Genomic DNA, 22,977 nt, shown 5'->3' on the forward strand with positions numbered 1-22,977 from the left:
CAATAGAATGACCACAGCTGATCATAAAGTACTTTATTAATTATTAAAATAAATAGTTTAGTTAATGGTCGAAGTGCTAAATATATGATGCGGTGTTGAAAAGACAAAATACTAAAGAAAAACTTTGTTTTTTTAGATTCTACACAAAAACATTTTGAACCCAATATTTAGATCTAGATCTAGATAAATATAGAGTCTAGTTACCTAGTAGGCAGTTTTTATAGTATTTTTTTTTTATTGCATTCAGTAATTTGAAGATATCGTTTTTCAGTTTGATAGGTAAATCACTAAAAAAAAAAAAAAGACTTGGATAATTTTCTATATAAGAGCTCTAGATCTAAATACAAGTATGATTTATTCTGGGGTGTGTTATTTTAATCTAACACCGTCTTTTCTATAAATAACAAAAATGGATGCTTTCATTTCGGCGGTGCATTGGACTGTTTATGAAATATAAAGTTGCTAGGATCTAAAGTCTAGAATATAGACTAGATATATATCTTTATTATATTTATAAGTATAGTTCCGTATAGTTTTTTTTTTAATGATTACAAATCTAGACTCTAGGTCTAAATGACTTTCAATCAAGATCTAAAATAAGAAGTGATGAGTAGTCTTGAGTGAGTGACTTGACTCTTGAGTAGACTACAGTTGACTACACTCTAACTTTCACTAAGACACTAAGTAGATCTATTTTTTTCTAGTAAGTTAATTTAATAAGTAAGTTCACTAAGACTATAGTTAGTATAGTAGCTTCTTATATTAGGCACAGCTCATCGAATTCTCCTTTAAGAAACACGTCGCTTTTTTTGTGTATTATTAGTGAGTTCGAAATCCGCGTATAAACACCGGAAGTAGTATTACATTTTTCATATAAAACCTGCATAGGTCCATAAACGTTGGTATTTTGAATTTCATAGTAAAATTACATTTTTATTTTTTTTTTTTACAAAATTTGTGCTCAATGTGCTCTAGAATGTTAATATTTTCAAATGGCATGTCCCGATTATTCCAGTGTTGGCTTGTTTTTATTAAAATGAAGATCAAATGACTGCATATTTTTGTTTTCATGTTTGTCAATTGAAATAATCCGTGTTTCACCTTTTTAAAAAGAGGCTCATCTGGGTAATTACTTAAAGATTCGTAATTGATAACTTAGAAGCATATTTTCAATCAGATTTAATTAGAAAAACGTCCTCGAGTGAAGTCCTCTCGATTCACTCAAATATGTGACCAATTATCGATAGTTGACATTTTTCAGCACTGAACACTATATTTTTGGACAAGTTGGCAGAAACAAAATTATCCATGAAAACAAGAGCTTTGCTAAAACATATATACATCCATCACTGTCAGTACATATTTAAATCCATCTCAATCGGCCCCCTATTTATAACCATATGGCGGAAAACAGATTGAGCTTTCAACATTCTACTTTTAGGACCATTTTTTTGACTAATTTCAAATTAGCTATTATTGACATATTATATATCAATTTTATTGCCCAAGAATAGAGGAATTCAAAAAAAATAAAATCAGAAGCAACAGACAATTATTTAACTTGAAAAAATGAGGTCAAACACACTTACCCCTAATAATGAAAAATTCATCACTCACAGAAGATATGTCTAAAAATCCATGAATTTCACAAATTCACAGTATTATTAACAGAAAAATGTGTCACAAAGTAAAATATTTTTATAGAACATTTGAAAAAAACAATAAAAACTAGTTTCTTAAAACATTTATGCCTATTAATTAGCCTCCCCAGACCCCACCCCCTCCGTAAAAAAAAATGGTTGCAAATGATACTTTATAATCATCCTGAAAAACAAAACCAGTATCAGTTTTGACATATTATATATCAGTTTTAATGCCCAAGAACAGAGGAATCCAAATATGGTTCATTCATTATCATCAGACAAGTATTAGACCATAAAAATGAGATCAAACACACTTACCCCTAATAATGAAAAATCCATCATTCACAGAGGGTATGTCCAATATTCCATGAATTTTACAAATTCACAATATTATTAGCAGAAAACTATGTCACAAAGTAAAGTATATTTATAGACCATTTGAAAAAACAAACAAACAATTTTTAAAAATATTTATAACTAATAAATTAGCCCTCCCCCCTCGCCCCACCCTACCATAAAAAGTCTTTTTTTTTTCTTATATCTTCATGTTTTAACAAACTAATATATATATATCAATTTTAGATAAAGTTTATAGATGTATAATTTTAGACTAGAAAAGATCTTATATTAAATGAAATATTATCAAGATTTAGATCTCTTCTAGTTCTTGATCAATTTTTAGATCTAGGTCTAGACTCTAGACTACTATACTCTGACTCTAGTCTAGGCTTATAGATATTAGTCCTAATAATAGTATTTGCATAGTACATGATGTATTCTGTTTACTATCTCATATGATCTCAATTTTTGTATTTGTTGTAATTGTTGCTGAGAAAAGAAATAAAAACAACTCTTATTTGGTTTATAAAATAGATTCTATGTGTTTGTTGTTATTTTTAACTATGTCCATAAAACATATAAGTAGATCTATATTTAGTCTCTATCCTATACACAGCTAATAGTTTTTAAAAATTATTTAATCTTTCTAGATCTAGTAATCTATTAGATTTATGCCTAGATTTAGATCTTTAAAAGGAAAAAAAAAGTGTTTTTGCCGACATATCTACATTCTAGCTCTATCATCTAGATCTATTAATCTAGAACTACCAAGTATCCTACCTACTTGAATCTCTTCTCTATAGTATAATTGACTAGATCTAGATTTTTTCCACTTTAAGTAGTTTAAGATGTAGATCTAGAATTCTAGATTTAGAGATCTAATTAAGCCCTAAGTTTATAAGCTCCTATGAATTATATTTAGATATAAAATCTTAGATTTAATCTACATTTAGACTTAGACAAGATTCTATATCTACACGTGTACATCGCAGTTACTAGATCTAGAAATGACTAGATTTAGAATAAATTAGATCTCATATTATTTTCAATGTTAAAATCTAGTTTTAAGTCTATGAATAATATTTAGACGTAGAGATATATTTAGACTTAGGCTAGGGTCTTGATCCAAGCGTGTGGCCCGTGTACATCGCTACTTGACTATCTACTTAAATCTACTAGAAATGACTTGATTTAGATCTAAATCATCTAAGAATTTTTCCACGTTAAAATCTACTGATATAGTCCTAATTCTATAAGTTACTATGAATTATATTTAGACATAGAATCTATTATGAAATCTTAGATCTAATCTACATTTAGACTTAGATCTAGCTAGTCTAGATGCTAGATCCACGCGTGTGTGCATCGCCACTTGACTATCTACTAGAAATGACTAGATTTAGCTCTAAATCATCTCAGATTTCCTAAATCTATAAGTTATTATGAATTATATTATTATATTTAGACACAGATATACAATTTTAGATCTACATTTAATCTAGAGACTAGACTAGATCTAGATCTAGTCTGATCCACGCGTGTGTGCATCGCTACTTGACTATCTACTAGAAATGACTAGATTTAGCTCTAAATCATCTCAGATTTCCTAAATCTATAAGTTATTATGAATTATATTATTATATTTAGACACAGATCTAGATCTAGATCTAGTCTGATCCACGCGTGTGTACATCGCTACTTCACTATCTACTACTTAGTCTTAGCTACGACAAGTACTACTACTAGAACTAGAAGTGACTATATTTAGATCTCTAGACCTTTTCACGTTAAGATGTAGATCTAAGTCTATAACAAATTACTATTAATTATATTTAAACAAAGATCCAGATCTAAAATCTTTATCTTAGTCTAGATCTAGTCTAGATCCGCGCACGCTGGCAGCGAAAAAAAAAGGACTCATTTCCCGAGTCATGATGTTATTTGAAATGAAAACAAACGACACTCGTAGTGAAATGTAAAATATTTACCTAAGCAGTTGATATTATTTAAAAAAAATGGTCTGTTATAGTTTCAGTCTATGATAAGGCTTAATAGATGTTGTCGGTTCCACTTATTCCGCGAGAATGAATAAAAAATTAAGCACGATGAAAAAAATTGATGAGGTCAAACTGTCCCGACACACTTCCGATGGGCTTTAAAAAAAACATGTTTTTTTTTAAAACTTTATTTTTTTTATACACCAAAAAAATAAAAAATAAAACACTATGATTGCTGAAATAAAAATAAACGTGTTTTGAAACTAAAATTGGTACCATTTAAATGATATTTTTATAAAATTGTATGCATAGTTTCACGACGCACAAATTATGAAATGGCATCGAGGCTATTTTTTTTTTATTTTTAAGATAAACTAACAACTTAATTTCTTTTCTTTTTTCTCTATCATTTAGAACAATCATTTCTAAACAGTAAGCATGCATTATTTCATAGTAATGATATAGGTTTATATGTTTCTTACCTTTTCAAAGGGGAGCACATAAATCCAAAAGTAAATCCTGTGTGTCTTTTTTTGCATACTTCATGACATTCACAAATGCACAAATTTCTTATAAAAACGAATTTCAAAAAAATATTGCTAGTGAAGCTTCCACAAACATAGGTCTACCCATCAGTAAAAGGAAATATACCACAGATGTTGTATATATGGAGAAAATGAACAATGAACTTCAAAAATGCATTTTCAATAGAAAATCTGTTTTCCGCCATCTATGATTTGAATAATTTCTTTTTAAAAGCAATTGATTAATCTAAATATAAAATTAATTATTTTTACATAAGGTTAAATAATTTTCTAATTATTCCAATTCAATACAATATATGATTTAATGTAATCTATACAATTTTAAAAAATTCTTAGTTATCTTTTAAATAAGTTTGTACCACTAGTCATTGGTAATGTTCATAGAATTTAAGCTTTGTTTGCATCATATAATTATCAACTACTCTAGTTAGGTTATTATTATTTCACTATAATTTTTTTTTACTATTATTATTATTATATTTTATTACTATTAATTTTAAGATTTTTTGATTAAAATATTATATAGCTATTATTGTTAAATACAAAAATATAAGAAATTGAATTACATTTTTAAAGGCAATACTATGGTTTGTTTTTCACATTTAGGTGAAACATCAAGGACACTTTACACTGCATTAAAAATTGCTAGATTCACCAGAGTTTCTATTTAACTCTCAGATTAATGCTTTTAGTTGTCCTCTAAATTAATTATCAAATCATGATATCTCTACTGTTAGTAAACTCCACTCAATTTTTAAATCAAACTATACCTCAGTCTACACTGGGCATATTAATGAGTTTCTCATTACAAAGGGATTTATCAGGCCCATTAGTATGTATAAAAAAATGTGCTTCACCACAATACTTGGGCTGAAAGAATCTTAGGTTTTTTAATTTATTATCATGAAAAGCACCAAATGCTAAAATGGCTATTTTTAGATGGTAAGACAAAAGTCAATGGCAACAACGCTTGCATTATCTTTGCACTAAAAAAGAAATGAGCAAGACATAAATTTTCTTTTTGTTTACCAAGAAAAAGATGTGGGGAAATTATTATTGCACTAAAAAAGAGACGAGCAAGAGATAAATTTTCTTTTTGTTTACCAAGAAAAAGATGTGGGGAAATTATTATGGATTAATTAATTTAGTGTGGACAGATGAGCAAGAAATGAAATGGCAAATGAAATAAAAGCTGCTTTGAAAGATGTTGGTGTGCCTATTCTTAAAGAAAATATATTGTTTACAACAGCAAATAATCTAAGAATCTGTGAGATTACCCATAGCCTATTAGAAAAATTATGGATGATGCTGAGATTATAATTATTCTTTAATTGTGATAATATTTTACATTTCCTTAAATGTATTTTAATTTTATTTGATTGATTTGCTGATGTCTGTTATGATTGTAAATATGCTATTTTATTTCCAAAAAAACAACAACAAACATTTGTTGCAATAAAAAAAATCTATTTTGATTAATAATCAACCCATAAAATAGAATATCTAGACATTTTTCTTATATAAAATCATGCATTAGGTATTAATATTTAGAATGCATCTATTCTTTTCATAATATTAATTATGTTCTTCATTAACTTGTGTTGCAGATTTGATATAGATTTAAAAATTATTTACTTCATTCTTCAAAAATTACTTAAAATCAAAGCATTACTTTTCAATTTTTTAAATAATATTTTCAGCATAATAATTAATTCATACTTTAAAAGTATAGATACCAGACACTTAAATAAAAAAAAATTATCTTTCAAGATTTAAATCTTTCAAAATGAATTTTTAACAAACATAAGTACTTTTCAATTACAAATAGTGTTTTACTATATATTCAATAAGAGTACACTTATATTTCTTTAAATAATAATTATTAATCCTATCAATACATTCAAAATTGATTCAATGTTACATGCAATAAAGAGAAACTCAAAACAAAATTAGAAAAAAATTGAGGATCATTCTTGTCACAAAATTAGATAAATTGGCAGCACAAACAAAAAAATACTCTTGACCTATTTCCCAGTTTGATTCAACTTCCGGTAGTGAACAGAAATGACATGGATCTAAAAAATCAAGACTTTCCCCCTCTCAAATAAAAATTAATATCTCCCCTTCCACTTGTCATACAATGATAAATTTAGTATGGTTGGAAATGTTTTTTCAAGCCCTATTCAATCATATAGGTTTTATTAGTATATTGTGAGTTTGAATTTTTTATCGAACTACCTAGTATTATTAATTTGTTTTTATGTTTGGAGCTAAAAACAACGTTTCGGGACAGTGCATGTCCAATTTTAGATAAGTTCCTGTATTTTTGTTCCGCTTTTCCAAAGCAGATGGCAGTTTTTTAGATTCTCGGTAACCAAGTATGTAATGCTATTGTTTTAACCTCCCCCGGCAATTCATACCCATATAAGGGATGAAGGATTGAAGGCTATATTATTAGCCTGTTTTATCGTAGGCTGATGGATATATCAAAATAAGCTTCCAAACATCTTTAGAAAGACATTCCAATCACATTCATACTGTTAGCTGTTAAATAAAACTAAAAAAGGAGGTGTTTCAACGATAATAATGAAATTTAACACATTCTCCTATAGTGCACAAGGCAAAATCGTAATAAGAAATATTATTGGGATTAATAAATCTATGATTTTTTTCAATGAATAAACGTGACCTAGATCGAGATATCTAGAATATATAATTTATGAATGAAAGAAAAAGTGCGGGCAGCTAATTTGAAGCCAGAGACCATGCCTACTGCAGGTGATCACGCCAGGCGAGCGCTGGTGGTGAGGAGAGGTATACACTAAACGTGTAGTATCACAACCTATCATACAGGCAGTGGAGGGAAGGGGGAGAGAGTCATGAAAAGAATTATAAGCATCTATGGGAGGGAGGGGATGTTAAGGTGTAACAAAACGAACACATCCAAATTATGAAAACAAGAGGGTCCTTGGATGGGAATTAAGAGACAGAGAATACATGTAGCCTAGTTGAAAATATGTTTATTAAATTATAATAATTAATTTATAGATCTATAATTTATATAGATTTATTTCTGTCTGTATCTACACATAGATTATATAGGTAGGCATATAATATATAAATAAATAAACTATATAAACGATATATATATATATATATATAGAGAGAGAGAGAGAGAGACAGACAGATAGAGAGGCAATATACTATAAATACATATTGCAGAAGTGAATCTACTTCTTTTAATACAATCTAAATAATTTTTAATTAACACAGATATAATTTATTAGCAATAACATAGTGGTGTTTCTTAACGGTGCTCAATGTGCGCTAAAGGAGAAAGCACAAAAACTGTTTTTATTATAGGAGCATGAAGTGACCCAATTTATTTTAAAATAAAATCTTGACTATGAGTGGTAATTCAAAGAAACACAGCTATTTTTATAGCCCTTAGCTGCAGAATAAGAATCTGCTTTCAGTTTTTTTGTAAGTTAAACCGCCACCAAATAAAAAAATAAAATAAAAATTTGACCTAGTTCCCAAATACGGTGTGCCTAATATAAGAATCTACTATAAGTCTAACTCTAAATGTTAAACTAAGACTCAAGAAGACGTCTTGAGTAGACTGTAGACTGTCAGTCACTGTCACTAGCTAGATCTAGATTCTAGTATAGTCGTAATACTAAGAGTAAGAGAAGCAAGTGGCAGTGCCAAGTCTAGTCAGACTCTTATAAACTCTATAATAAAGTGACAGTCTAGACTGTCTAGAGGCACTAAAGTCTCTAAAGTCTAGATCTACTAGACTACTAGTAGAGTTAAGTAGAGACTAGACTAGAATCTAGTGTTAGTAAAACTTAAATTTACTTAGTGTTAAGTCTAACTAAGTAGTGACAATCTAGTCTTAGTTTAGTAAAAGAATTAAAGTTATACCAAGACAAGTTATCTTTATGTAAAACTTAGATCTAAATCTAGATTCTAGATAAATTATAAGATTATTAAGATATTACTAATTACACTTTGACTTACAGACATTACTTAAAAAAAGAAGATAATTATAAAATTAGATCTATGACTCTACGCACTCTACGTCCTGTAGACACATTTATGGTCACAAGTGTCAATCTAGTCATGCATGTCAATTAATGACTTAAAACTCCTTTAAACTCTGCTAAGTTGTTGGTTTTCCTGGCTGATTCAGGCAACCCATTCAATTCTCTAATAGGCACTAGGAAAGAAGGAGCACTAGTGCTGTATGGAATAATTTATAAAATAATAATATATATATAAATCAAAAGTGCTTCGTTAGAATCTTTGTGTCTTTTTAATTTTTTTTTCTATTTGTAAGTTATACTTTAATTAGTGATTTATGTATTATAGCTACTTTACTTTTTATTCTTCTGTACTGAAATGTCTCAAAGTTAAGTGATTTTACTAATGGTGTTACTTTAAATCAAATTGGAATAATTATTTGTTATAAATATCACTTCTCTATTTTGTATTTAATTTGTTCTAGAGTTTCTTTGTTTTCTTGAGTTGAGGGATCCCAAACATAGGATGCATTATATTCTAATATTGGCCTAATACTAAAGTCTAACTAAGATTCTATCTATTTTGTGTCTAGTTCAACATTTAGACATACTACCGGTATTCAATTAGATTTTTATTTAAATCTAGCTCTTAACTAGAGTCTTTATTTTCTGTACTCAACCACTCAGCCACTGTAATATTATAAATTTATAAATATAATTAATTTCGCCTCCTGAATATATTCTTATCTACTAGAAATCTTTAGATCTAGGTCTATAATCTAGCACAATGGGAGTATGACACTATATAACTGTATACTTGTACTAGATGATAGATCTACATCTAGGCAGTTTGATAAAAATTCCAAACCGACAATACACAAATAAAGCCTACATTTTTTAAAAGAGCTTTCATGAACAAAAAAAAATTATCTCAGATGTATATTAATTATAGGATCAATCAAATAATATGTGACCACAATGTTGGCAGAGTACACAAGTACAGTGAAGGGAATGGCTAGGGCTAGAGATATTTTTACCAGTTTATAGATAATTCGACTAAGTTTATCAGTATATAAAAATAAAGCAGAGATTTTAAGAACATATTTCAATCAAATATTGAACTAATTTAATTCTCAGAGTTGTTTGTGAATTTCAATCTGCATTGAGAAAAAAACAACATTCAATACCACTTGCCAAGATGAATGGGGATACAGAAGGGTTCACTGATCTGCTTCAGCAGGCAGAGCAGTTGACAGCTGAAATGGACTCAGGTACTGACCTTCCTCATGTAGAAAGAAATCTTCAACAGATTTTGGAAGCTGGACAACGTTTGCTCACTCGTACAACACCTGTTAGTCAAGACAACATAGATGTGCAAGCGTAAGTTAAAAAACTAGACTGATATTAAGGCTACTTGGAAAGAAAAACAGACTTTATAAACTCCTATACTTAAGAATCTGTTTTACTCCACCTGCCTTGTAAAACTCCTCCCAGTGCCCTCTTCCTCCACTCCTCTTCAAGTCCAAAACTAATCATGTCCTTCAAGTGTGGCTGAGTTTTAGACTGTTAGGAACACTGGAAAGGTGATGCAGTAATGGTTTGTGACTGTATGGCACAAAGGAGGGAAAAAGTTATTTACAGAGAATGGATCAGGGAGGTAGATGTGTAGAATGAATTGTACTTAGGTTTATGGTGTTTCAAAATTCACCAGCCGCATTAGTGGTCTGTTGAAAAACCTGGTTTACATCAGGACTGTTTGATTCCTTTGATGCAGACACTTCTAACCCATACAACATCCTAAACACCATCCCAAACCAAACTCACCAACCACTAGCCAGATCCACTCCTGTTAAACCTAAATCTACTAAAATTAATACAACAGCCTCACTAAACAAACCTACTAAAGAAGTAACACCAAAATACCTTAAAACCTTAATAATAAATTTTCAAAGCATTAGGAACAAAACAGCAGATTTAGAAATTTTATTAGAATGTGAGAAACCAGACATAATTGCAGGCACAGAAACTTGGCTACATCCTGAAATTTATAATGCAGAAATTTTCAATAGTAATTATGAAATTTTTAGAAAAGATAGGGCTGATAATCATGGAGGAGTTCTTTTAGCAATAAAAAACACTCTTATAGCAGAAGAAATTACCTTACCTAACTCAAAAAATATAGAATCAACATTTTGTAAAATTAATACCACCTCAACATCCCTAATAATAGGCAGCATTTACAGACCACCAAATTCTAGTTTAGAATACATGCAGGAACTATGTAATCAGATTACGACACTTAAAGAGACAAATAAAAATTCAGTTTTTTGGATTATGGGTGATTTCAACCTACCTGATATAAATTGGAAAACACTAACCATAGATAAACACCAAAACCTTAAGGACATAAATGAGCTTTTCATAGAAACTTTACACAACCTAAGTTTAGATCAAATCATTAAAAAGCCAACTAGATTAAACAACACATTAGATCTCTTCTTAACCAACAGACCTGGATTAGTAGTTGATTATGATATTATCCCTGGTCTATCAGACCATGAGATCATAAAAATACACAGTCAGATAAAAGCAGTAGCCAATATAAAACCCAAAAGAAAAATCTTACTCTGGAATAAATGTAACCTAACACAACTACACCAAGCTGCATTAAACTTTCAACAAACATTCTTATTAGAAAAAGACATTAACCAACCAGTCGATGACCTCTGGAATTTCATTAAAAACCATCTTAAAAGCATTATAGAAAATCAAATACCAACTAAATACACATCAAACAAAATAAATAAATGCTGGTTTAATAATAGACTAAAGAAGCTTTGTAAACAGAAGGAAAACCTATATAGAAAATTTAAAGAAACTAATGCAGAAAGAGTTTACAAAAAGTATATAAAAATTAAACACTTAACCCAAAAAGTAAGCAGACAGCTGCAGAGTGAATACATAAACAATGTAATATCTAAAGACAACAACAAAAACCTATGGTCATACATTAAGTCTAAGAAAATGGAAACAACAGGCGTAGCGCCATTAAAAGATGAACATAACATAATACATAATGATAATGAAACTAAAGCAAACATTCTAAACAAATACTTTGCATCAGCATTCTCAGCCCCAGGAGACAAAGACATATTACTGAATTTGAACCAAGTAGACAACATAGAAGATATAGTAGTACAAGAAAATGGAATTCAAAAACTATTAGCCAACACCAAACCAAATAAAGCTTCTGGACCTGATGGTATTCCAGCTAGATTACTCAAAGAACTAAGTAATGAGCTAGCCCCAGTGTTCAAAATACTCTTTCAGGCTTCACTTAACCAGGGCAGAGTACCAAAGGACTGGAAAGAAGCTAATGTCACCCCCCTATTTAAAAAAGGAGAAAAATCTGACCCAGGAAACTACAGACCAGTATCACTTACCAGCATCACATGTAAAATCCTAGAACACATAATATGTAGCAACATCATAAACCACTTAGACAAACATAATGTCCTCACACCATACCAACATGGCTTTAGGAAATATAGATCATGTGAAACACAACTAATAGGACTAATTGATGATTTTTCAAAAGGTTTAGATAATAGTGAACAAATAGATGCTATCTTACTAGATTTTTCTAAGGCTTTTGACAAAGTTCACCACCATAGTTTGCTTAAAAAATTAAAATATTTCGGCATTAATGGTCCACTGCATCAGTGGATTAAAGACTTTCTGATAGGGAGAGAACAAACTGTAATAATAAATGGCTCTAAATCAACACCGATAACAGTAAACTCAGGTGTACCTCAAGGAACAGTCTTGGGTCCACTACTATTTTTAATTTACATAAATGATTTACCAAATTGCATTACTTCAGGAACAAAAGTCAGATTATTTGCAGACGATTGCATAATATATAGAACAATAAAAACAACACAAGACACAGATATTTTACAAAGAGAATTAGATGAATTACAGAAATGGGAATCAAATTGGAGCATGTCTTTCCACCCAGAAAAATGTCAGTTGTTAAGAGTAACAAAAAAACTAAAACAAATTAATTCCACTTATCTTATTCATGGCAAACCAGTAACACAGACTAAAAACGCAAAATACCTAGGTGTTATAATAAATGAAAAACTGTCATGGAATCCACATATTGATGAAACTACAAAAAAATCAAACAAAGCATTAGGATTTATTAAAAGAAATTTCTATAAATCAAATAAGAACATAAAACTAAAATGTTATTTAACCTTGGTTAGGCCAATAATAGAATATGCATCCTCTGTTTGGGACCTCTCAACTCAAGAAAACATTAAGAAACTAGAACAGACACAAAATAGAGCAGTGCGATTCATAACAAACGAATATTCACATTTGACTAGAGTAACACCTTTAGTAAAATCACTAAATTTAGAAAGCCTTCAGGACAGAAGGCTCAAAAGTAAAGTAGCAATAATACATAAAACACTGAACCATAATCTTCAAATACAAAAACAAAATTTAATAAAATACTCTGAAAGACACAAAGATAAAGGCACATTCCTCGTCCCATATGCTAGGACAAATTTGTACAAATACTCCTTCTTCCCTAGTGCTATTAGAGCATGGAATGGGTTGCCTGAGCTAGCCAGGAAAACCAGTGACTTGGCAGAATTTAAGTCATTGGTTAATATGCATGACTAAATGCATGACGCGTAGGACGTAATCATCTTCTTTTTTGAAGTAACGTCTGTATTATATAAGATAAGATAAGATAAGATAAAACAAATGCTGGTGTGTCTCTTTACTATCAGTCTATTTTTCAACCAAGTTATTGTCCCCTTGATTCTATGCTGTTGTTTCTCAGCACAAAAGGCTTTTGCACTTGATTGTTTTTAAATACAAAAAAAAACTAATTTGTGGACTAATGGTATATGTATAAAAAAATTAATTCTCCATAAGTAGACATTAGGAAAAACTGTTTTTTGTAGTCTTTGATATTTATAAGTAGCAATGCTAATTTGACATGTACAATAATTATCTAACTATAACCCTCCCCCCTTTCCAATGCTTCAGTTTATACAAACAAAAGAGCAACATATATATTTATATATATTTAGTACTTCAAACTTCATACGCAATCAAACATTTTCACATAGAATTATAAAAATAAAGCATGTTTTATTCTCATGTAGAGATTAGTTGATTTTAAATATCTGGTTGATACGTTTATAAAAGTTGTCTTTAGCTCAAAATTGTGTTCTTTTGGGGAAAAAAACTAACCCATATAGTTGATTTAAAAAATAAATTATGTCAGGATTTTTGTTAATTAAAATTTTTAAAATTTTGACTTCTTACCATTACTAATTCATCTACAATTTTAGCTATCTAATTTTTGGTAATTTTGTTAATAGATCTATTCTGTTGGGAAGCAAAGGATTTGTGTTGCCAAGAATATCCGAGCGTTTAGAAGGTCTGAGGGCAGCAACAACATTTGAGCCATTGGAACCTGTCAGAGAAACAGATATAGAGGTAAATCTCGATACTTGTGTCTTATATTTAGTCTCCACATTGAAATATTTCTAAAAAAAATTTTATTTCAGTGGAATAAAAATTATGTTATCTGTAGGTTATAGTTTCTTTTGTGATGTTTGCCTACTGTATTAAAATGGTACCTAACTGCTGTAGATGGTCACTGTGCTGAACACCTTCAATAAGCATGGGCCTTAACTATGCACTGATGTTGAGATTTTGAAAAGTAAATTTGAGTATGTGGCAATTGAATGTGGCTACTGGGGGATTTCAGATTGTTTATGTATCCACTCAGCTCTAACATATTTTTGCTATCGATTAAAGAGGTTGGTTGCTAGGCTGGTCACTCTAACAATTCACCACAGTAATAGTGGAACTTCACCCTTCCAAATAAACTCAGGATTGATTAAAAGTTGTTTAATTCATTTAAAGGAATATTTCTCAGTTGTCTAGATTGATTAAAAGTTGTTTAAATCATAAATAGAATAAAGGAATATTTCCCAGTTGTGTAGATTGATTAAAAGTTGTTTTAAAATCATAAAAAGAATAAAGGAATATTAAATAATTTATTGCTTTTTTTTATTCCTTAGGGATTCTTAAGAAATGAAAGAGAAAATGCTTTGCTGGCAGTTATAGAACAGACGAGAAAAAATGTACGTAACTAATATAAATTTGAATGTATGTATGTGTTTAATATTCATTTTTAAGTGAAATAATTTTGTGTTTATTATCTTTTCTACATAAAGACCTTCGAAGAGGTAGACAAGAATAACTGGGAGAGTATGGAGAATGAATGGGAAAAGGAAAAACAGAAAATTCTGAATTCTCTTCTTGGTTCTGGACTAGAGTCTTTTGAATTTCAACAAGATCCAGAGGTAATGAGACATTTTTCCCAATAATCTCTCCTTGATGCTGTTGTTGCCAACTTAGTCAAATCAAACAAGTTAAGTACAAAAATGATATAACTTCCCCTTTTTTAAAAATTTTCACAGATGATTATTTCTGACAGCTTGTTAAATCAAGGTAGAAGTAGTTTAGATCATATTGAAATGGCTTATGCCAGAGAGGTAAGTTTGTTTGATTTTATATCATTCTTTATTTAATAAAAAGTTCATTTAGTCAAATAATCATTACCATACACTGAATCAGTGGCAGATTCCGAATGAATGGCTGCCTGGTTGTGTGGTATAGACTTAGTACTTTTGTTCGAGGTCTTGAAAATCTCGGGTTCTAACCCCGTCTGCTGGCATCCCCCCCCCCCTTTCCACTCCTGTATGAGGTTTGGGCTATGATGTATTTATCTTCAGAAACTGAAGAGTATATTTTGAAGATCATTTAGACTAATTTTGTTATAGGTTCTTCACCTTTTTTTTTTCTTGGTATACAGGTGTTTGTTTATAATGAGCATGTGATAGACAATGGAATCCTACCAAGTTTGGTTGACATGTTTGTAAAAGTTGCCACTAACATTGGTGACCAGGTAATTTTATTTGACAAGTATCATATGTCTTTTTTATGAAAGTCAAATGAGTTTTGTTTTTGTTTTTTTCATTTAAAGAAACCAAAAAAAAAAAAAATTGTTTTTTTCTATTATGATTGAATATTTATAAAAAAATAAAGGATTATAAAAATCATTGATTTTCCTACAATATTGTAATCTTCAGAATGTGCTTGACATGTGGCAACTTGTACAGTGTATGATAGAAATCCCTTTGGGTCAAACATTTGGAAGTCAGCCTTCAGTCATTCGTAAAAACAGTCAGATCCAAGCCCACTTCATATCTAGAGCTAAGCATTACTTACAACAGAAGTAAGCCATTCATTTTTGGTCCTGATTACTTTATTATAATAAATGGACTTACAAACAAGTTAATAATTAAAACTTCTCCTTTTTAAACACCATTGTGTTCTAAGTTTTGTGCCTCATAGAGGCTTCATAATGTCACTACATACTCCATGTACTACTAATAATTTTTATTATCCATGAGAAAATTTGTTGTTATAATTGTGCATTACACATAACAATACATTATTAGAGCAAAAAAACAATCATACCACAGTTTCTCTTTAACATTACATGTGACATTTACAACTATAAGTTACATTTTGTTCAATGATTTATTGCCAAAGGAACAAAAAAGTTCTGGTGTGAATTTGTGATCAGTGTCTTGTATCTCCTTATTGATGTTGTAATGCTATCAACTATTCTCTGTAGTAAAGTCATTGAATACTCTATAGAACATATTGTTTCTCAGCTATGTTCGTTATCTTGAGAAAACAGTCAGCTCTAATTTGAGACAAGCCCAGCTGGGTGGTATCCCTGGTACATACAACTTGGTGCACAGTTATCTGAATGTCAAGCCTCCTGTAATGGCAAGGTCTTCAGAGGTAACTCAATTATAGAACTTAAGTACAGGTGTATTTCATAGTTACCTTAATTAATTAAAGACAGTGATGCATATTAAATGATATTACCTTTGATGCTTAGAATTTTACTTTTGAAATTGCCACTTCAGTTAAATAACAAAGTTAAAGGCTTCAAAACCCGCCTCTTGTTTTTTTTTCCTTTCCCAATGCTTTTTTTTTAAAAGCAAAACTAGAAGCCTAGTTTTAAATTAAAATATGAATAAAATGCCTGTAGATATTATTCCTACAGCAACCAATAATAAAATAAAAAAGTTTTATTACAAATATAAAATGTGGTAGCTCGGTTTCCTGAGGTGACATTGGTACTTTAAAATTATCTACTGTTGATGTTCAGGAAAGACTACCTATGTTGACTTAGTCATTTCTTTTTTGTTTTTCTAGGATGGTGAGCTTGACAAACAGCCAGTTTGGGCCCTTCTCTTTTACTGCCTTAGATGTGGAGATTTGAAAGCTGCCAAACATGTTGTAGACAGGGCAGGGTAAATACAACTTTTGGTCTGTAAAGTTATCAAATTACAAATGAAATGATTGACAATTAACTTTTTTTAAAAATTATTTTTTTTGAAGCAATCAGCTTGGAGACTTTCCCACATACTTTAATGAGTATGTCAATTCTGTTGATCACAAGCTTGCGCCTGGCAGTGACACTAAAATTAAACTTCAGTATCGCCGGGTAGTTAAGAACTGCTCTGATCCATACAAAAGGTATGCGATATGTGTGATTACAAGTTTAAACATTTCTTTAAAAATTAAATTTTAGGAAAAACATAGAAACTGTATCTAAAGTAAATAACTATTTTCTTGAAAATGTAAAAAAAAAAATAATAATTTATAAATATTGTATTTTGCAGGGCTGTTTATTGTGTTATTGGGTGTTGTGATTGGACAGATGACCACACTGAGATACTAGACAAAATAGATGATTACTTATGGATGAAGTTGTCTCATGTACAGGATCAGGGTACGACAGATACCAGCCAAGATCAGCTCACCCTAACCACATTGCAGAAAATACTGTATGAAGACTATGGTAAACTCTCACTATTTGTTGGAAGTTACTTTAGTTTAAAACCAAATAATTATGGAATTTTTAATTATATGGTACTAGTCAAAACAATCCATTGATACAGATATTGAGTTTTTACCTTCAATCGTTGGCAAATAATGCTCGCAAACAAACATACTTGATTATCTTAAACAAATGGATTTGTTGTATGTGTGATAAAGAGTGAAATGCTCTTTGTACGCCAAGAACAAAATATTATTCATCAGCAAAATCTATAAATGGCTTAACTCTATTCTGGAGAATGGATTTGTTGCTTAAGGAGGCGTATAGCTTAAAATAATAGTTTAGTTTTTTTTTTTAATTTTTGACCTTAAACTGTTTTGTTTTTCTTTTCCAGGAGAATCCCATTTCAATGGGTACCAGCAGCCATTTCTCTACTTCCAAGTTCTCTTCATCACTTGCCAGTTTGAAGCAGCTATTGAGTTTCTAAGTCGCATTGAAAGTCTTCGCTACCATGCAGTGCATATAGCCCTTGTACTGTATGAAATGAAGATGTTGATTATCCCCCCTAATTGCCAAGCTCAGCTGCGTAAGTGAATTTTAAAAAAGAAAAAAAAGTTTTTTATAATTGCCCCTTATTTTCTCTATTAAAATACAAAAAATTCCCATAAATCTTTTAATTTTCATAAAAACTGTATTTGTCAATCAAGTAAATATCATCACTTAAGGAGACAAAAGTACCGGTAATCACTTTATTACCATTGGTTGTTAAAAAAATGTTTGTAAAATGTTTTACATGTTTCGGATGTTCCTTCAGAGTTAAAGGTAATTTACTTCCTAGTCTAAATCTCCTGCAGGATGACGGGGGATGGCATCGGGCAGGGTATGAACCCATACCATCGAGAAGTCCAAAGGACAGTCCAGGGCACATCGCACGACCAGGGGGCCATACCTAAAAAAATAAAGCTTAGTTTACTTAAGACATCTCATCCATTCAATCAATATATAACACTCCAAAGTCTTTTTTGTGTTGATCCATAGCTATTCTTTGCTATTCATATAATTTTCCTATAGCCTACCTGCATATTTCACAGTTAATAAAGGGACTAATAATTGGTGAAATTAAACAAAAACTAATTAAATGCTATCATTAATCTGTTTAATAACTATTTTTAGTACATGCTAAAAATGTCATCTCTTGTAGATTTTATCATCTTTAAGATTTTTATGACTAATTAGCGCAAGGTTAAATTCGAAATGAAATTATTACAGTAAGTCAAGATCCTTCAGATTCTCATGGTCTCAAAAGATTAAACATTGCCAGACTTGTCATGATGTACACTCGTAAATTTGAGGCCACAGATCCAAGAGAGGCTCTACAGTATTTTTACTTTCTCAGGTAACTGACAACATTTAGTTAGAAACAGAAAGTCCTGAATTTTGATCCCTTTTAAACTTCAATAGAAATGTTGTCAGAGATCTTTTGAGTACTTGACTGACTTTCAAAAGCTTGCAGAATTTACTTTTGTTTTTATGTATAGATATTTTTTTTTCCTTAATGGGTGGGGTAATCTTTAAAAGTGAATGTGTAGCTTGACACAATTGTTGCACATACTTTTTTTTTGTCTTATTCAAACTCTTAGGTGCATTAAAAAAAATACACACATTGTTTTAAAAATGTGATACTTTTTAAATATAATTCTAGTTTTGTCTTTTATTACAACAAAAGAATTTGTTTTTGAAGGAATTTAAAAACACCAACTGGAGATGATTTGTTTAAGTCCTGTGTAAGTGAATTGGTCCTGGAAACTAAGGAGGTAGGATGATGAATTATTACTTTCAGTTCTCTGTACATCTCGTTGCTATTTCACAAATTTATTTTTAGACCAAGATTGTATTTATTCTACTATGTGATAAGTTAACGCATGTATAGAAAAAATTTTTTTTCTTATTACAGTTTGACATGCTGCTTGGGCGATTGGAAAAAGATGGCTCAAGGAAGGTTTGTGTAGTCAAAGCACTTGAATAGTTCTACTTAGAAAACTTTGTTTTTCTTAAATTCATGTTATCAATATAACAATCATTATTACCTTGTTTCCCTATATAGATCTAATGATGTTTAAAAAAAAAAAGGCTATTACTGATCTTCAGTTTGTTGATTTTCAAAATTATTTTTGTTTCAGAATAGAAGATAAATTTGAAATGTCATTTACAAAATCTATAATTAAAAGTTTTCTGACCTTTACTGTTTTGTCCTCAGCCTGGGGCCATTGACAGTTTCAAGCAAGATACACAAAAAATAACAGAAATGGTAGCCAAAGATACGGAAGCTAAAGGTCTCTTTGAGGATGCAGTTCGCCTTTATGATTTGGCCAAAGTAAGAAATACCATTTTCTTACAGTTGATTTGTTGATCTTGAGAAAATAGAATTCAAGGTTTACTTATTATTTTGTTACTGATACATTTTTGGTTGAAAGTTTACATTTTTTTCTTCACAAGTTGTCCTCAGTTTTGAGTTCTTTACTATTGAATGGGCCTTCATTGCTTCTTTTTGCCTTCATAGTTCTTTTTGTATACTACTTATTTGTATAAATACAGCTGTCATTTACTTTCTAGATTATTAGTCAAAACATAATTCCCCCAAGCTACTCAAATTTCAAGTTACTTGCCTCATTAATGACAGTGCCATATTGTCCACCATAATATGTCTAGTATTTACTGTGTCACAATTATTTATGCCAGCGGGCCATTACAAGGGTAACATTAGTCCTATTCTAAAAATAACATCTGCATTAGCACCCATGTCCTATTTATTTTTGTTTTCTAGATGTTATGTTTTATGTTGATTGTAAAATTGTGTGCTTTATCTGTTGCCAAGCTACACACTGAAGAGCTTAGAACATTTTATTTTGTTGTGCTAAAAAATAAACTTTTTGAAAACACAGCTTATCAACACTTCCTGTATTCTGAGCACCGGATACACCGAAATGCTATTTATAGTTTATCTGCTACAGATGAAAATCTGTAATACAAATGGCAAGAAAATGACATTCTTATTAAATGTCTTCATAACTGATAAAACCTTTTGTTCTCAGATGGTAATCATACAATTCAGTCATGTTCTATTTCAGCTTTTGCTAGACGATTGTTTAATTTTTTCCTTAAACTTTTAAACTTACACTATGTTGAGCTTCACTTAGTTTTGTTTTATTCCTCAAGATGTTGCATTCAAATGTTGTTTTAATACTTTAACACTGTTCTCATTTCTCTGTATGATTTTCATAATTGTTGCGGTTCTTTCTCATCATTATAAATATATTTAATTTCTTTTTAACTTTTGATTGTAGGATCATGAAAAAGCTCTGAGTTTAATGAACAAGTTACTGAGTCAAGTGGTTTCCATTGCCCCATCACCTCAGTCAACTAGAGATCGCTTGACATCTATAGCTCTTAACATGGCAGAACGGTAAGTGATAGAAACATTTCTTGGACATTTACACAAATATTCGAATGAGCGAAGATTCAAACTGTGATAGTGCTTTAATGTTTCTGTATTTCTTTCAACAGTTACACTACATTTGGCCATGAAGCCAGTCAAATGACCACCAAGACATTCTTTCTTTTACTTGACTTGATCACATTTTTCAACTTTTGCCATGAAGGTGCCATTACCAAAGCTTTAGATGTGAGCTTTAGTCACTTTTTTTCTTCAGATATTGTAGTGACAATATTCTGTATTATTTAGTAACAATGCTTTTTATAATGAGTCACATTGTTAACTATTTTGTGACTTTTAATATAGATCTAATTACATCTTATTACACTTTTACTATATAGCAAAATCATTTTTTTAAATTATAATATGACAAAAATATACCATTATTAATCATTACACTTATGTTTCATACTTATGTTATGATAAAAAATGATAAAATTATTTTACCGGTTTTAAACATGATATCTCAATGAGTTTAAAAGTGGCAAAATGTTTAGTGTTTTTCAGAAAAAAAAATAAAAAATTAGAGAAATTATTTAATTACAAAAGCCCTGACATTTTTTTATAATAAAAAGTGGCAAAAATAGGTAGAAAATAAGGATTGGTTTTATAATTTCTATCATCAGTGCTTAGTAAATCTAATAGTTTCTACAAAGAAATGGGGAATTAGCCAAATGTAAAAACACTGTTCATTCAAATAGTTGTATCATTAAAATCTCAATACCTTTAGTGGGTCAAGACTTTGGCCACATTTAAAAATTCTTTACAGCACAATTCCTACTGTAAATTTTTTCTAAAGGTTATGCAAGGCATCAAGATTTTACCTTTTAGTGCTGAAGAAGTGGACCATAGAGTGAGCAACTTTAAAAATTATTCAGATGAAGTGAGTACCATATTTTGATTTGTTGACAAAAAAACTCAGTTTTGTGTTTATAAGATACCTCATACTTTTCACCACTATGTGCCAATTAACTTACACACATACACACTTTTTGCAATGTATATGCTTATATCTACCTAATACACAGTAGTGTGCCCTTTCAACTTTCCATCCAAACAGAGCTATCAAGCACAAATAACGGCATTGTTTTTTACTGCTAGATACATCTGTATACTTAGTCTGAGAATGTATAGTTAATTTACTTTTAGCTGTTTGATAACACAGAACATTCACTTATGAGATAACAATGGAAATTAGTTGATGTTGATTATAATTATGACACAATTTAAGAAAGACCACTATTATTCCAAATTTAGTGGATTGCTGAAAAATACAAAAGTCTCATTTTTACTTTCTGCAATGAATGAACGTTTTTCTTAGGCATTCCCACAAATATTAATATTTCTTTCTTTATGTCACATGTAAGTTTAAATCCAACATTTTGCTTTGGGTTCTTTGCCTTGTCCAAAACATCTTCATTTAGGCAAACAACATAAAACATGCTATACTTTAGTGTCAAAGTTTTTAACTTCATTCTATAATGTTTCATCTACAGATCAGACGCTGTCTTCCTGACATATTGTTAGCTACAATGAACATATTACTTACTCAGTATAACAATGCCAGGTCAGTCAACAGTGTTATACATATAATATATAATACAGTATTTGGCCTGTTTATCGTGTCCTTTTTTTTTTCTTGATTACTTGCACATCAGAATCTTGAACTACTTTGATTCTTCTTCTTCTTCTAGCCAGCTTTATTGCTGCTGAGCTGTGAGCTCTTTTGCAGACTGTGCCAAGGAAAAAAAGTGTGCTGTTTTCTTCAGCTGTTCAGCACTGCCGTACAGGGTGTTGGTTATGTTGGGCTGTAGTGGAATTAGGGTCTGCCTAAGGTGGATTAGGGAGGGGCATTCATAGAGGATATGGTTTACGGTTTCAAAGGGGTGGGCGCAATGTCTGCAAAGGGGTAGTTGTGTGGAGTTTATTTTGTTCAGGTGGTAATTTAATAGTGGTGTGTGTCCTGTTCTTAGTTG

General features: G+C 30.4%; 1 protein-coding gene across 9 annotated transcripts in view; it reads left to right on the forward strand.

Annotated features, from left to right (window-relative positions):
• The first annotated feature begins 394 nt into the window (after positions 1–394).
• The window catches only part of LOC106077918 (nuclear pore complex protein Nup93-like), a 29,988-nt gene continuing 7,405 nt past the window's right edge, over positions 395–22,977 (forward strand). Inside the window, exons 1-21 of one of the 9 annotated variants that reach the window (XM_056034507.1) lie at positions 395–517; positions 9,687–9,929; positions 13,955–14,072; positions 14,663–14,725; positions 14,819–14,947; positions 15,065–15,139; positions 15,460–15,552; positions 15,737–15,882; positions 16,328–16,460; positions 16,881–16,978; positions 17,067–17,204; positions 17,351–17,529; positions 17,903–18,094; positions 18,778–18,904; positions 19,250–19,322; positions 19,463–19,507; positions 19,766–19,882; positions 20,853–20,971; positions 21,073–21,190; positions 21,801–21,884; positions 22,498–22,568. In XM_056034507.1, the coding sequence (XP_055890482.1) occupies positions 9,748–9,929; positions 13,955–14,072; positions 14,663–14,725; positions 14,819–14,947; positions 15,065–15,139; positions 15,460–15,552; positions 15,737–15,882; positions 16,328–16,460; positions 16,881–16,978; positions 17,067–17,204; positions 17,351–17,529; positions 17,903–18,094; positions 18,778–18,904; positions 19,250–19,322; positions 19,463–19,507; positions 19,766–19,882; positions 20,853–20,971; positions 21,073–21,190; positions 21,801–21,884; positions 22,498–22,568 (2,300 nt within the window). In that variant the 5' untranslated portion in view covers positions 395–517; positions 9,687–9,747. Of the gene's footprint in view, positions 704–6,387; positions 6,736–7,609; positions 7,627–8,196; positions 8,365–9,686; positions 9,930–13,954; positions 14,073–14,662; positions 14,726–14,818; positions 14,948–15,064; positions 15,140–15,459; positions 15,553–15,736; positions 15,883–16,327; positions 16,461–16,880; positions 16,979–17,066; positions 17,205–17,350; positions 17,530–17,902; positions 18,095–18,777; positions 18,905–19,249; positions 19,323–19,462; positions 19,508–19,765; positions 19,883–20,852; positions 20,972–21,072; positions 21,191–21,800; positions 21,885–22,497; positions 22,569–22,977 lie in introns of those variants that run through there. The other 8 variants (XM_056034500.1, XM_056034502.1, XM_056034503.1 and 5 more) reach the window with 8 other exon arrangements.

This window comes from Biomphalaria glabrata, chromosome 7, assembly GCF_947242115.1.
Source record: "Biomphalaria glabrata chromosome 7, xgBioGlab47.1, whole genome shotgun sequence".
Taxonomy (NCBI): domain Eukaryota; kingdom Metazoa; phylum Mollusca; class Gastropoda; family Planorbidae; genus Biomphalaria; species Biomphalaria glabrata.